General features: G+C 39.7%; 1 protein-coding gene across 3 annotated transcripts; it reads left to right on the top strand.

Annotated features, from left to right (window-relative positions):
- Window positions 1-118: 118 nt before the first annotated feature.
- Window positions 119-16,441, top strand: LOC134881027 (gamma-aminobutyric acid receptor subunit rho-1). 3 transcript variants are annotated; one of them, XM_063908130.1, is made up of 11 exons: window positions 119-294; window positions 2,641-2,855; window positions 7,897-7,947; window positions 8,075-8,181; window positions 8,980-9,047; window positions 9,630-9,853; window positions 10,512-10,594; window positions 11,196-11,336; window positions 11,757-11,909; window positions 13,462-13,658; window positions 14,936-16,441. In XM_063908130.1, the coding sequence occupies exons 2-11, from the start codon at window positions 2,749-2,751 to the stop codon at window positions 15,236-15,238; spliced, it is 1,434 nt and encodes a 477-aa protein (XP_063764200.1). In that variant the 5' UTR covers window positions 119-294; window positions 2,641-2,748; the 3' UTR covers window positions 15,239-16,441. The 3 variants fall into 3 exon arrangements, with proteins under 3 accessions (XP_063764200.1, XP_063764201.1, XP_063764199.1); XM_063908131.1 differs by lacking the exon at window positions 2,641-2,855; XM_063908129.1 differs by lacking the exon at window positions 119-294 and having other exon boundaries at window positions 2,160-2,855.
- Window positions 16,442-16,767: the final 326 nt, after the last annotated feature.

Below are 16,767 nucleotides of genomic sequence, written 5' to 3'. Positions count from 1 at the left end.
AATGACCACCGTTCATTGGCTAACGCCAGAGGGTGACGTGGTTCTACGTAGAAACAAAAATAACAGGGTGGTTTAAGTAGAAACCTTGTGCGTTTTTGCTACTTTTGTACTAATAGTGATTGTTTATGCACCTAAATCATACCCACAACGCTATAGTTCAGACTTTTAAAATCCTATTTATGTCTTTTGAGTGTAACAACAGATACATAAAGAGAGAAACACCGCAAGAGTTGTGAGTGATGCTGACTATACAGCATGTGGGCCAAGTCAAGTCAGGTCAACAAGGTAGAAAAGGTAAGAGCACTTTACAGGCCACATACACACATCCACGGGTAAGAGTCCCTTCAGTGCCTGATCCTGTTTTGAAGGTAATGATCACCCACATCTAAACTCAATGTGACTGACATGTTGAGGAATATTTTACATTTGTTGTTATTTGTGTTGGTTTTTCTTTTGTTTTTTGGACATTTAATGGTAACAAGGAAAAGCATGGCAACTTCTGCCAGGGTAATAAAAACAACACATTTGCATGTAGGCTACTACCTTATATTAAAGAGAATAGGATAGGTAAACATATGTGGTGGTATCTTGTAATTATTGTAAATCAGTGGATCTATAATGGCCAATACAATTACCGTATTTTAGTTTATCACATATTTCTATCTATCAATCTGTATGATGGATTTATACATTTAAAAATGTACAGCTCAGAGCAGAGAATAAGTTCATTCCTTAAAATATCCCTCTTAGTGTAAAACCCAATTGCTGTCCTTATTTAAGGGATCACTATTTTTTCTTAATGTAAAGATACACACACCACTGCTTCTATCTAAATGTCATGCATGCTTGCTAGAAATAAAAAAGGATGTATAAGAAACACTGAAACATCTGCACACTGTGTCTTCTGCTGAACTATTATTTGTTATTTGGTAAAGTATTATTAACTGCTGATGTTAAAATATTGGGTCATTATGTTTAAAAAATAAATATCTGCCAATGTGGGTTGTCAGATTGTTTTAGGCCAAAGAGTAACTTCTGCTAATCTTGTAATGCTGCCAACTTTTGCTGACAGCTTGCTCTCCCTCTCAGTGTGGTGTGTGGTACTACATCCAAATTGATTGTGGTCAGAAAGACAAAAAGCCCACCCCTCTCTAATGGATTTATACCAATAATAAATCCATTAGAGAGCGTTCCAAAAAAGGCAGGTGCCACTTCCCTTTTTTCTTTTCAGAGTGTAGATTTACCCTTTTAAAGCTCAATATCAGTCGGTCCTAAATAACTTTGATTAAGTAAATCGAACACATGCTCATACAGTGAGTAAGATGTAATACGTTCATTGTGATGTTGTTAGTCAAAATTATGTTGCATGTCATACTAATGAGATATTCACAAAAAGTATTCTTTTTATTATTTCTCTTTATTTCACCACTCTAGCATATTTTTTACATATGTGAACACCGCTGGGCTCACTGTAATTCCAGTACAACAACTAAAAGATGATTGAATAAATCCTAGATAGTTCGGTAGATGTCTAGTTTGGCAGCTGTTATATTTGCTGCCAGGTCAGCAGGACTACTGTACAGAACGATCCACAAATCTGAAACACAAACAATCCCCAACAGTATTTACACCAATTTTCAGATTGACGTCCATGGAGCTAACCCACATTCATGATTTTATAATCCAACTGTTCAGTCTGCTAAAACAAAAAAGAGGGTTGGCAAATGGCTGGTGACGTCTGGGCTGAGATGATCCTTGATTGGCTTATTCAGACAGCCTTGACAGACGAAAAGTAGTGCCTCTAATGTGTCGCTTAAAATGAAAAATCACTGTATTCACCTATTTTAATATTCAAAGGAGATTGATAGGTGTGTGATTATCAGACTGACTGTGTATTTTATGCATCGACTGACAAAACTGTGGACCAAATAACTGTTGTCAAAGTCTACAAATATTAAAGAGTCAGTAGCGTTGTTAAATATTATATTTTGCATATTCGATTAACTATGTCGATTTGTAGGTAAATTGTTTATCAAACTCTCTTGGCCTTATTTCTGCTGGATTTGTCAACACATCCACCTGTGTTATTATTATTTGGAGCATCTAAAAATATTCCCATTCCCCTGAGAGAAAACAGTAACAGACAGCAAGAAAACAACTCTGTATTCACAAAACCCTCCAACTGTTTTCTTCCAAACATCAACAAACAGATATGCATATAATTTCCCTTTTGGGTAGAGATTGTTGAAATGCCAGACACGAGACTCCTACATCAAAAGGAGCTGAGGAGCCTTTCACATCGCACACAGAGCTCCCTCTGTGAGCCTGCATCTCTAAACCGGTGACCTTACAAATGAGCGCGCTGCATCATTGTGAGAATTGGTGTTTCTGGGCGGTGCAAAGTGGAGTAGAGCACATCAGAGTGCAGGGTATCTGAGCACAGCAGAGCACAGAGAGGCAGGCACATCCGCCGCTGGAGGGATCAAATCTGTACCATCTGACGCTCAAGGATTTATGGGTTTAGTCAAAATTGCTTTTCCCACTGTGGAGATTAAGCACCGTAGGATGTTTTCCACTCAGGCCATAGAATAGCTGAGTGTAGCTGCTGCTGCTGTTGCTGCTTTTCCTCCCTCTTATCAGCTCCGGCGCTGGAGAAGGGAATGTCTCAGCAAGGCAGAGTGCTCCGAACCCTTGAGGGGAATATTTTCTGACTGACAGGAGAGGTGCGTCCTCTGGGGAATGTGAACCATGCAGGTGGATGCTGTTCTTGTGCTCTTCTGTGTTTGGCTCGCCGGTGCCGCTGGGAGGATGACCCAGTCGAGGGGTCACAAGCTGCAGACCTACAAACAGACCAGGTAATGTCAAAGGACACAGGAAGACAAACACTGGAAATGCATGTTTTTATTCTCTCAACAGCATGTATGAGTGTTTTGAAATAGGCTTTTCAAGCAAACGTTCTTATCTTAGTAATTTATTTTTCTTCTGAGGGCTTTATTATTTTCCTTTTCTGTGTTTTTATATGTTTACACCATGTTGTCCCGAGTTTCCTGTGTCACCTGTGTTGCTCCCTCCCCCTCAGAAAACATACTTATTCAGGCAGATTGGAGAGGAGAGAGAGAGAGAGAGAGAGAGAGGACACCTAAATCCCCACATCTATTTATGCCCTACTACTGAGTGCTATGTTCTTTTGCCCCACAACTGCTGCAGGCCAGTTCATATCCCCAATGGCAGCAGTTGTAGCCAATGTCACTTCCAGGTTGTTATGTAGGCTAATTGCTCCCGTGTTAATGCATCCCATGGATCGGATTTTTTAGTCGGACAACGAACTAGATCAGGGGCTCGCTGAAGCACCCTTACTTCTACCTACTATTGATTGAAATGGTTTTAACAGTTCATGTAGAAAGGTTGCCAAAAGTGTGTTTATTTGAACTGCTATCTGCTGTTAGGTGCAGGGAGCAGTATGTGAGGGGTAGTCGGACATACCTATGATGAAAGAAGTATCACATTTACACAAAAAGAAAACAAGCTTGTGGCATCTTAGTGTTTTTGACCCACATTAGAAATGTTTATAATTTGATGCTGATTGGTCATACTTAATTTTGGGCACATAATGACACAGCAAGACACTTAAAGATGGATGGATTTTTGTATTCAAATTGGTATTCAGAAAGCTAAATGCCTAAATATATTGCACAATTGTCATAAATATTATATTTTTTACAATTGATTAATTGGTTGATTTTAGTTTTTTTTACTTATCAATTGTTTTATGAAATGTACAAACAAAAACATGCCCTTCACATGTTCCCAGAGCGAATGTCTTGTTGAATCAAAACCAAAAATATATTTAAATATCTTCAGTTTACTATCAAAAAAGACTACAAACAGCAAATGCCTACATTTTGCTTAAAAAGGACTGGAAAGATTTATTTGACCTTGATTTATGGAATATAAGAATTGTTCCATTCTCACTGCTGCTGAGTGCAGGGAACAGCATGTACAGATGCATCCTGACATACTTACTCAGTGTAAGAAATGTGACTTTACACAGCAAAACAAAAAAACAATAACCATCGTAGTCTTTGATTTTCATTACAAATGTAAATGAGATCATTATTTCAGTGAGTCAGTTACATTTATAAAACATCTGAAGCATAAACAAACATCTGCAGGGTCTTTCAAAAAGATAACTGCTTACATGCACAGCAAAAACGCCTCAAGGCATTTCAATACCATCCTCAGATGAACACCTGTCGAGTGCTGTGAGAGAGACATAACTCACTCAAGACTGCAATCATTTTCTATTATTTAGGAATCACATTTTTGTTTGGTTGATAAAATGTCAAGTTGATGTATTGTCAGTGCACAAAGGACAAAAATACATACAAAACAAGGAGAAAAGTCAATATATTCCGCCAAAAAAATCCCCATTAAACAGCAGGATTGGACTCTTTTCCAGCATTGACGTCTACAAATTCAAATGTTCTCTTGGAAATATCAGTAAAGAGCTGAACTATATCCTGAGGTGCTCAATTGAGAAACTGTCTTTGCCTTAATCTCTGGTGAAGATGATAAGATTTTCCCAAGCAGGGGAATTACAGCAGCGTATGCCTCATAATGCTATCAGCGTTGAATGATTTGCATCCACTTAATTTATTCATCAAACCCTGTCGAATCATTAATCCCTCTGCCTTCAGATACAGTATCGTTTTTAATGCTGGAACTGTTGTTATTTATAGATCAGAGGCGACGTTGAACAGCAGTCTGCTATTAGGAGTCTCATCCATTTAGAGGGATAAATCTGTTTGACATTACACACCTGCTGGTTCTTATGTTCATGATGAAAAACTGTCAGAGCACAACAGATCATGCTCTCTTTAAAGCTAAACGCTCCTCAAGTGTTGATCTCAACCCTGATGTGATTAAGATGAGCATTGAGTTCAATAGGAGCACAATCGTAATCATCTGTTGAAAATCTTCAAAAGACGGAGAGCTCAAAGTTGCAATCTCTAAACCCCAGTTTTGCCTTGTTATCAAACTTCATCATGTTTCCTCTCTGCTCACACAGTCTGAGAATACAGATCAAATATAAATCTGTCATTCCTCTTTCAGCATGGGAGGGAAACTCTCGTATGCTTATGCAAAAGAAGAGGAATCTTTCTTCTCCCTGTTTTTCATCACTGCACTCCTCCTCTCTTGGAGTGTGAAATTGAAAAGCGGCTTGATGCTGCTGGCGTGTGTTGTGGGAGTTTTCCCCACATTACTTACATTTTCTTTTCACTCGTTGCGTTGAAGAGGAAGCAGAGAGAGGGATAAGTGTAGGACAGCAGAGTGCCCACACATCAAACATCTGAAGAGAAAGCGCTCATGAGGTTTTAAGATACATTTAAATGGTCGTTGGATGACTTAATTAAAACATGAATGATGCTCCTATTTTTCCATTTTCATTCTTACTTTTGTATTTTACACACCTCCACATAAACATGGGTTGTCAAAGTGCCAATTCAGGGGGCCAGCCCATCAAGACACACACTTTCAGCCACTTTCACCAAGCAGTCCTTTACAAAGGCGCTGAACGACTTTCTACACATATGAATTTGGTGAGACATAACTGTTTTTGAATGTGTGAGCACTGACTCTCAAACAGGAACACCTGTAGAAACTGTGCAAGCTTAAATGTGTGCTTCTCCCAATGAACATGTTGCTCGATGTTGCATCGTTTAAGATGCAAATAGCTGATGCATTTTTCCGGAAACCTTAGTTGATCCATCTCACCTCCCCTACTGACTTTTCCACTAAAATAGTTTGCCGTGCCATATAACCATCTTGCTTTCTGTCATTCTGTTTTTATTGGGCGCAGTATGGCAGAATGGGAATGGAGGATACAAATGTCACGTTCGGGGGTCACAACATTTCTCGCTGTTATCCTCCGGCAAGCCCTTTGAGGAACCGTGATGTAGAAGCATACCAAAGCAACTCATCTCAATCAGAATCAGAATCCCTTTATTGGTCCCACAGAGGGAACATTTACATTTGCTACAGCAGCAACAGAGCCCAAGACAGCTTTACAAAGAAAATCTGCATTTAAAAATATATATAAACACACAATTTACAAAATACGCATCCTGTAGTGAGATATAGCAGCCAGGTAAATATTGCACAGTTATTAATAATGGCATATTTATGTTTATATATTGCACATAAATTGTTTGCACTAGTCAGTTTTTTTTTTCTAAGTATGAGGGGTCTACCAGGGGCCATGCTGGTTGTAAAGTCTGACGGCTGTAGGACGGAAGGACCTGCGGTTTCTCTCCGTGAGACACCGCGGGTGCAGCAGCCTGTCACTGAAGGAGCTGCACAGTGCAGGACAGGGTGTCCTGGAGGGGCTGGGACACATTGTCCAGCAGGGAGGACAGCTTGGCTGCCATTTTCCTGTCTCCCACCACCTCCACAGTGTCCAGAGGACTCCCCAGGACAGAGCTGGCCTTCCTTATCAGTCTGTTCAGTCGCTTCCTGTCACCAGCTGAGATGCTGCTGCCCCAGCAGACCACACCATAAAGGATGGCTGATGCCACCACAGAGTCAAAGAAGGTCTGAAGGAGTGCCCCCTGCACCCCAAAAGACCTCAGTCTCCTCAGCAGAAAGAGTCTGCTCTGTTCCTTCTTGTAGAGAGCAGCAGAGTTGTCTGACCAGTCCAGTTTATTGTTCAGATGAACACCCAGGTATTTGTAGGATTTCACAATCTCTATGTCCACTCCCTGGATGTTCACTGGTGTGGGGGAGAGAGTGTTGGCGCCGTCTGAAATCCACCACCAGCTCCTTGGTCTTCCCTGCATTGAGGCAATGTCAAAGCTGTAACTAACTAGCTACATATTTATCAAAAAGTACAAAAACAATCTTCCAAATGATGCCCAATTCCCTTGATCTACAGAGCAGGTGCAAACCTCCTTTGAGAAGTATTCAGATCTTTAATTAAATAATAAATACCTCCTGTTTCTACCCAGTAACATGAATTGCCTTGTCTCCACTTCAGTTTTTCTTCTCTTTGCATTCATGCTTGTGTCTAAAATGACCTCTGCAGGAATCTGGCCCATTGACCCAGATGCAGCAGTGCATGCATGCAGGTCGCTGTCTGCAGAGCAGAAATCATGTGCAGACAGGCGGCCTGCTGTGAGGCGTGGGCAGGCAGAGAGGGGGATTGCAGAGGCCTTTATGCCAAGAGGATTAGAAACCAGCTGCTGGATAGACGCATACAAGTAGCACCCATTGCCCACCAGAGCTCTGCGGCTAGCCAGAGAAACCCTCTTCCTTAGTTTTGTTTGTCTGTTTTCCGCTCTGTCCCTTCATCTCTCCCTCCTCTTTCTCTCTCACTGCGGTATTTCCTTTATGCATGTCTGTGGTTGTCATAGGGATTTGTCCCTGTCTGTCACAGCTTGCTCTACTCTATTAATCCATTTTAGTGTTTTTGAACATCTCTCTCTCTCTCTCTCTCTCTCTCTCTCTCTCTCTCTCTCTCTCTCTCTCTCTCTCTCTCTCTCTCTCTCTCTCTCTCTGCTCGTGGCTCTGACTAAAACACAATAACGCATAGTCATAAAGACAATTGAAAAGTAAAACTACAAAGGAGCTGGCTTACTCTATACCAGATGTGATGCTGGACTGGAGTAGGTATTCAAATCTAGCACAAAATATACCTCGTGGTCCCCTCTCTGAAACAATGAATCTATGTCTATATCTATCACAGCTGCCAATGAAAACCCCTGTTAAGTAAAGGTTAAACTTGATTTAAATGTGATATCTCAGCAAGCGCGGACTCTACTTGTTCTAATGTTGTGCTGCTGCCACATGTAACAGATGTTTATCATGTACAGTATATATTTGTTATCGTTAACGCATTAGGTCGCGAAGAGAAACCAGGATGGACGGGAGTGGAGGTCAAAAAACCGGAAGGTGAGTTTTCTAAACCTTTGATGATAAAATGACAGTCTTATTTATTCTTCGGATGTTCCATTTTGACATTTAAGCAGCACACAATATATCCCTGAAGCTCGTTGCAGTAACATCTTTGTTTTCACAGTCCAATTTACAAACGGAGTCCAGACATGACGAAATCTCTGATGACAAAATCCGAGCAGCTCCTGAGAATAGACGACCACGATTTCACCATGAGGCCTGCCTTTGGAGGTAAAAAATGAAATGTTACTTCCAATTTAAGAGCTTTTAAATAAAAGGGGTGTATAGCTCAGACATACTGTGTGCACAGTATATAGGCTGCATGTTAAGCTGGATAAGATCTGTCCAGTAGCAGTCCCATAAGCTCCTGGAGATCTTAATTCCACCATGCAAGCTGTCCCTGACTTTCAATTGCAGCTCACTTCTTTATATCACGAGGGTTAACAAACGTCTTTTGCATCATTAGCGTATACAAAAGTGATTTAATGTTAGTAAAGCTCACCGGCTTTTGCTTTTACTAGAAAATAGTAATGACATTTAAATTTATAATCCTTTTAGCCATCTTTATCTTTTTATTTGTCATTAGACATAAGGCTTGGAAAAGAGAAACATGTGCTGTTTTTAATCAGACCACTCCTACTTTTAATTACACCACAATCTGCTGCTGATAACTTTCCAAGTGACCTCTCTCAGGATCCTTTTTGCTCAGCTGCAAGTTAAAAGGAGAGCTAGATTTTATCCACTGCGACATTCTACTTTGATCCCTTATTGTGACCTAATTGTGTTGTTTTGGTGTATGATGATGCAGATTACAAAGGCTAAAAAGGGACAAAAGTAAAAGACTGACACAGATGTGATGCAAACAGATGCTCTACATATTTACTGTGGTTCATTGTTGTAGTTTTTTGGAAACATGGATGATTTAAACAGCCTCTGTTATAGTCACCCTATATGTTTAACACACAGTCCATTACGTAGAGCTCAACAAGCATCTATGCAGAGAAATAACACTTTATGTCTTTATTTCAGGTCCTCCAATTCCTGTTGGAGTGGACGTTCAAGTTGAAAGTCTTGACACTATCTCTGAGGTTGATATGGTAAGTAATAAAGATGGTGGTATACAGCTGACGTGAGATAGGACAGGAGCGAGTTAGTTACTGTAGCAATCACACCAAATGTTTCATATGGTTTCATATGATCTTATATATAAAAGAAAAGTACAGAATTGAGAAAAAAACACAAACAAAAATAACACATTTTGTGCATTAAATTATACTGAGAACCTTTCGAAGGGCATGACCCCTAGGTTTGGACTCTCAACAGCCCAACCTTATAAAAAGTTAATGAACTAGCTCCACCTCGCATCCATTACTTTATTCATTTACATTAGGGCGGTGGTGGCAAAGTCCATAGGGACTTGGCTTGGGATCTTGAAGGTTTACCATTTCCAGTCCTGGAAAGACAAACTGCGGCCCAATGCTCCTAACACTAGGATGGGTCAAATGCGGAATGTAAATTTCCCCACTGTGGGACGATAAAGGTTTCCTTCATTCATTCTTCTTTAGCTGATAATACTGTATTAAAGGGACCTTAACTTGCCATGGAGTATTTTTACGTTATTGTTTTGGTACTTTAACTTAATTAAAGCATTTGAGAACCAGTTTCTGTGCTTCCTGTAGGACTTCACCATGACTCTGTACCTGCGTCACTACTGGAAGGATGAGCGGCTGTCGTTCCCCAGCACCAACAACCAGAGCATGACCTTTGACAGCCGCCTGGTGAAAAAGATCTGGGTTCCTGACATGTTCTTCGTCCACTCCAAGCGATCTTTCATCCACGATACCACGACCGATAACGTCATGCTGAGGGTTTACCCTGACGGCAACGTCCTCTACAGTCTCAGGTAAACACATCTACGGGAGCACGCACCAAGCCGAGGAGGATACTGAATAAATAATATATCAAATATATCATACAGAAAGATAGTAATCAGTCGGAAACGTCTGTATCTTAAAAAAATATGACATTTAAGAGAATGATTTTGGCCTTTTATTGTTTAAAAAAAACAGGAATCAAAGAGAAAAGCTTATTTCCCTGTACTGTAAATACATTTAAAAAAGAGCCAACATACAAAAAAATAACCAAAATTGGCAATTGAAAAGATTGCAGAGCAGTCTTTAGAAAATCATAAAGGTCACTACAGATTTTTTTGTAGATAGTTTCACAGCAGGGGAAGCATTGTGTGGAATAAAATGTATGAGTCATTTGATAATTTGTGTCAAGTTACCAGAGGAAAATGTAAAATGCTGTGTGACATTTGTCAGCTGATGCAGGGATTTTTAAATATCAATTGGTTTAATATTTACATTGATAGTGTGGAAGTAGGCCTCTTGATGGGAATATGGTGGAAGGGAAAAAGTGAAACAATAATACGGGAAGAGAAATAAATGTTTCTTGTTTTCAATCAGCCAAAAAAACTGCCTATGTACACACTGTTGTGATTATACCCTGCGTCCTTCCTGGCATTCATTTTCTTTGCTTCATTGCTGGTTTCCCTGCAGAGTCACTGTCACTGCCATGTGCAACATGGACCTCAGCCGCTTCCCTCTGGACACCCAAACCTGCTCGCTGGAGATTGAGAGCTGTGAGTGGATTTATAAAAAAATTAAAAAAACGTCGACAAATATTTGAGAAAGTCAGCAATATGTCAGTTCAATGATCAGATAGCAACGTTTCCTACATGACAGAGTATTAGAAAAACGTTATGTCTGCTTCCATGTTTGTGTTTCCCAGAGAATGGATTACTATCTGACTGACCTTTTTGAAGTGCAATTGATATGACAAACATCTCCCTCATCTTCAAGAAATAGCAACATTTACTGAATACCTTGCCACCTCTTTTACAGTTTCCTTGCAAAATATTACTACTGCACTCTCCTCAGGCCGAAATGTCAAGTTTGCTCACCCGATATCTGATGAAATCTCACATATATGATTCTATGTGATGCCAAAACCTCGCCTCTAGCATCCCCCTCTCAGCTCCTCTGCTAATAAGGCTCTAAAACGTGCAGAATCCCACAGTGTGATGAACACTGTAGTCTGTAGGGACTGCTGGAGGTGCTTTAGAATTGTGAAAAGTCGTTTTAAATCTTTGCACATTTTGTTCACATTAAAACCCAGCAAATGAAACTAAATCTGTCCTGATTTTGGTGTGTCACAGATGTACTCCTTGTTCTCCCCTCCAGATGCGTACACAGATGACGACCTGATGTTGTACTGGAAGAAGGGCAACGAATCCCTGAACACGGATGAAAGAATATCTCTGTCCCAGTTCCTCATCCAGAAATTTCACACCACCACTAAGCTGGCTTTCTACAGCAGCACAGGTACTGTATCCACAACAAGCACTTCTAAGACATACAGTATACCGAACTGATTAGGCAAATGTCTGCTTCGTGCATGAAAAACTAAATCACAATTGAATTCCAACCTACAATGAGTCCTTTTTAACTTCTTAAGCCTTTTCCAACTGAAGGATTAAGCCTTCCTCACATGTATTTTCAATGTCACACCAGGAAGAATATACTAATATATAATCCTTGTGAAAATAAATCAAGCTCCTGTCAAACACTTGTGCACTGCCGGAGTGCCACTGTGAAAGCCCTGCAGCTTCCTTAAAACAACATGTAACTTGTTCGCTCCTATCTCTCCCTGCCACAACAGCTTGGAACCTCCGCTTTTAGTATTTGTGCGATATATAAGCAGATAAAATACGACAATGTTGTGTTATTATTTCTTCTTCCCAGGCTGGTACAATCGTTTGTACATCCACTTCACCCTGCGGCGCCACATCTTCTTCTTCCTGCTGCAGACCTACTTCCCTGCTACTCTGATGGTCATGTTGTCCTGGGTGTCCTTTTGGATCGATCGCAGGGCCGTCCCCGCCAGGGTGCCGCTCGGTAGGAAGGAGTTTCTTTCACAGGGAGATGTATCGGCAGAAAAACTTAGCTCAACAAAGAGAATATTAAGTATGGAGCAGTGGCTTATTCCCAGCTAAAAAATGGGGTAGCTGGGTGAGATAGGATATCTGCTTTTCAATACAGTAGCAGGTAAAACAAGGAATTGCAGCAGATAATAGTAGATAAACAATTATACAATATAAGGATCGTAAAATAGAAAAATAAAACGGAACTAACAAAGTGAAAAAAAAACATTTTTAGCAAAATATTTAACAAATAAAACACTATTAAGGGCCAAATTACAGCTTACACAATATAAAGTAGGATATAAGATAAGATAAGATGGACCTTTTTTAATCCTTCTGGGAAATTCAGGAGTTAAAGCAGCAGCAGCAGAGTGAGAGTGAAATAAAGGTTAAAAAATCATACAAAAAAATCACACAAAAAGTCAAAATAATATTATAGAGTTACGATTAAGAGTGAACAGTGCAGATTTGATTAATGTCCAGTACGGGTTACGGGGCCCTTGGTTGTGCTGATGGTTACAGACTCAACGGATTGTCCGAAGTGCTTTGTGCTGTGCCGAGGTGGGACGAGTCTGTGGCTGAACGTACTCCTCATCTTCACTAGCTCTACATGGAGCGGGTGGGAGGGGTTCTCAAGGATAGATTCCAGCTGCTTTCTCCTTGTCCTCCCCTCCGCCACCTCCTCCAGATTGTCCAGAAGAATTGTAAGAAACGTGGTGCAGGTAGAGAGAAACAACGTGTCTTAACATTGAGAATCACAGTTAAATAATACAATAAAAATATCATAATATAATTAAAGCACAAAGATTAAACCCTAATTAAAATAGCATTTCAGAGACAAAAAACAAACCTTCAACAAAGCCAAGAAGAAAGTGTTCACGTCAGTCAGGGTAAAGAAATGTAAGAGAGTTGAAATATGTCTTTTAAAGATTGCCTCTTCTTAAAGAACTTAACAGAATTAGCTCTCCCTGAATATTTAATCTTGTCTAGCTTCAGAAGGGACAAGATACCACCGAGTGCTGGAGGGAGCTTAAGAAGACTTCCAGGGAAGAGGATGGTGTCATGCCAGGAAGGAAGTGCAAGGCAGAATATTTAATTTCTTAGAGGCCAAATAAGGCAATATGAGGAGAGACATTTAAAGTTGTTGAAAGTATTTTTGAAATAGTGGCAAAGTAGTTATTCCAGTTGCAATAGAAAATGGTGGCGCACAAAAGTTTTAAGGGTTTGGATGGAAGCATGACATGTGTCTCAACCACTGGTGATACAGCGAGTACATCGTTTAAACCAAGCTTTGGAAAAATGTATTTAGACTTCATGCTTACTCATCCCCAAAACTCGTAAAACTGATCCTTTTCAAACATCAAGTCTTGATATTTTTATCTGCAGCTGTAACTGGCCTTCCTCTGGAGGTGTGAGAGAGTTCCTACACTGATAGTTAAAATACTGTATCAGATTATGTAACAAAAGTACTAGAGTTTGGTTTTAGCGCTCTAATTTGACTGAACTGTCTGTGTGTCTTACTCCAGGCATCACCACAGTGCTAACCATGTCCACCATCATCACCGGGGTCAACGCCTCCATGCCGCGGGTCTCCTACATCAAGGCGGTGGACATTTACCTCTGGGTCAGTTTTGTCTTCGTATTCCTGTCGGTGATAGAGTACGCGGCGGTCAACTACCTCTCCACCGTGCAGGAGAGGAAAGAGAGGAAACTGAGGGAGAGAGTAAGTATTGTGTTAGTGACTTTTTACCCTCTGGTTGTTCATCACCTGAAGTCGAACACACAGTTAACCTATTAACACTTAGACAAATTCTTATCATAGCACTCGAAAGTCCTTGATTCTTAGTGAGTGCAACATTGCTGAAGATGAAGTAAATAAGAGTAAAAACTGCTTCACTCTTATGTCAGTGAGGAATTCACATTTACAGGGTGTAAATAATAAATGTGTAGCTGACTCAATCTTTCCTTAAAATAAGGAAGCAACAGAAAGCTCTGATGTTTTTTAATAAATTATTAACTAACTGAAACAAACATTTTCTTTTTGTTTAATGCTGATTTCTTTTCCTGAATTTAGCCGTTGCCACATATAGTGTGGATCTGTGCAGAGGACATCATGTCCTTAACAGCTTATACAGTTATAGTTGAACCCTTTAAACACCCATGACATATGTTTAAAGGGGGCAAATCATGAAAAGCTTTATTTTGGTTTGAAATAAGAAAAATCATGCTGTCTTTTTTTTAAACAAGAGATTTAATATTGAGAACAGTTATGTGTAGCATTAAAGCATGAAAATGTGTTGTAATAGAAACCAAAAATGACAAGGATGAGCCTAAATCTGAGCAAAAGTGTCCTCTTTGGTGGTAAACATTAATAAATACTAATACTTTATAGGCTACTAAAAATTCAAATCCAACCATTTTAAAGTGTTCTACGGGATCTTTTGAATATCCCACATATTAAACAGTCTTCTGATGAAGGCTGAGTTGCTGTAATAGCTTCAGATAAGAAAGATATTCTCATGAAGAGACAGCTGAGGTAAAATGAAATGCATTAGAAGCTCTCTCTCAAAGTCAAAACAGCACCAGGCTGACCTGATTTTATATTAAAATATTTGATACATTTTACATTTTTCAAAACCGGTAGAAGCATGTTTTAATACTTCATGAGAATTTGAAATAAACAGATAAATATTTTCTAAATTGGCTCAGTTTAAGCTGCTCTCTTTGGCATATTATTTCTGAGTATATCACTATTCTTCATCTGCCAAATGTCGCAGCATATGGAGCCAAATTGCCCACGTACCCCGAGGAACATTTCCAGCACAAACATCCTTCGCTCTATAAATGTTTCAAGGCAAAGTGATTTAAAGTCCCTCAGTGTGTAGACAAATAACATTTAACAAACTAGTGGATTTATATTCTTTGTTTCAGTTTATGGCTTTACACAGCGTTCACAATAAGATTTCAAAGTGTAATAATGACTTGTTTTTTCTCCTCTAGCTGCCGTGTACATGCGGCATTGGCAACCCTGACGACATGATGATCGACCCCCAGATCACTGGCTACGGGTCCATGGATGTCAACACCACGGGGAATTATGGGATGCCAGTGAACGGCGGTCGACAGGACAGAATGATGGCCCAGGTGTCTCTGAACGACCCGCAGATCACAGGCGAGGTGAAGGCCTCCAGAGGCTATGTGAACATTTGGATAGACACCCACGCTATAGACAAGTACTCCAGGGTTGTGTTTCCTGGAGCGTACATCCTCTTTAACATCATCTATTGGTCTATCTACTCGTAACCAAGGAAGCAGAAGATGATGTTGAGACCCGAGGAGCAGGAGGAAAACATGGGATGCTTTTCGGACATGATGATGCATGGGGACCACTGACAGATTGGTGACCATTGCCTTTTCGACCCAGCCACTTAAAACTGCAGAATTTTAAATCAGCAACTGACAGGACAGGACGGTCATCATAGCTGTTTTTAATCAATCCATCAAATCTGTGTGGTTTCATGTTGTTACTATAGACATTTGGATATCGTTGTTTCCTGAAAACGCACTGCACAGAGAGACTCACACACATGGACCTGTGAATCTGTGCAACTCACTTCAGTTCTCAATGCAGTGGCTCTTTGAAACTCTTTACTGAAAATATCAACTGGAAGCAGATTACTGACACTTGTGAACACATTCCTTCTCTTTTGTATATGAACTAGTCGTGACAATCAATGGCAAACTGAAAATATTTTGAGGATAGTTTGTCGTTATTACCTTCTTAATATGATTCTGTGGTGAAAAACTCAACTTACTCTTGGCTGAGGAAAAAAAAAGGGGAACTTCCCAAAACATGTTCTTCTAAAAACCTGATAATGTGATTATTTTAAGTCTTTCCTTTGCAGCACGTTAGTTTGATTCAGAATGTGTTAAATGTTCTGTTGATCTTTGCATCAATGCAGTTACTTTGCTGTCAAGCTACTTACTGTGTTTATGTGATTCGACAAAGTTCAGTAGAAGTAAAAAGAGCAAAAAATGCAGTCAATAAAAACACCACAGTTAATATGTATGTTAAGTAAATCCCGAATATGAACTATGGTATTGACTTGATAAATGTACTAATTTCATATTTGTATTTTTGATACAACTGAAGCTCATCTCCTCTGTTTGATGTTGTGAGGCTTTGAGGTTACAGTGACCTGTTAGTTGCTTGTTCTATCGTCTTTTTCAGCTTTAAACTAAACTATGTTTTGGTGGTTAATGACAATTTTATGACAAAACATTCAGATAATATATTAAACTCTGTAAAAAATGGTATCAATGAGATACAACACATGCTTTGTTATCTGAACTTACAGGTGCTGAAGAACACAGTCAACTTATTGTACATTTGAAATCTGCTCAGTGTAATACATGTACAGATGTAAATGGATTTTGCTGCATGGCTTAATATCGCTTTTTTCTGAATGTTGCTTCTGAAGACATCAATTAAAATCTGCTCATAACCGGTAAAGCATTTGGCTACATTTTTCTGGTACAAACTCCAGAGTCTCGCAATTTAATCCAATTATCCTGTTCTCCTTTACAGTATATTTAAACTGTGCTGCAGGACAAGCTTTCACAGTGATTACACTTTGGATTGCCACCAGCTGCAGGATCTCTCCTCTCTCTACAGCCCAGGTCTGATATTGCTGGTTAGCTTTCATACCAAATCGAAGTATCCCTTCTTTTACCTGTGAACGGTTAATGGTATAACAGAATTTGAATATATCCTCTGAAGTAGAGAGGTGTCGATGATCTGACTACAGAAGCTCGGCTCATTTGTGAAAGAT

Source organism: Eleginops maclovinus, chromosome 19, assembly GCF_036324505.1.
Source record: "Eleginops maclovinus isolate JMC-PN-2008 ecotype Puerto Natales chromosome 19, JC_Emac_rtc_rv5, whole genome shotgun sequence".
In the NCBI taxonomy this organism is placed as follows: Eukaryota; Metazoa; Chordata; class Actinopteri; order Perciformes; family Eleginopidae; genus Eleginops; species Eleginops maclovinus.
This window is presented reverse-complemented; position numbering and strand designations above follow the sequence as displayed.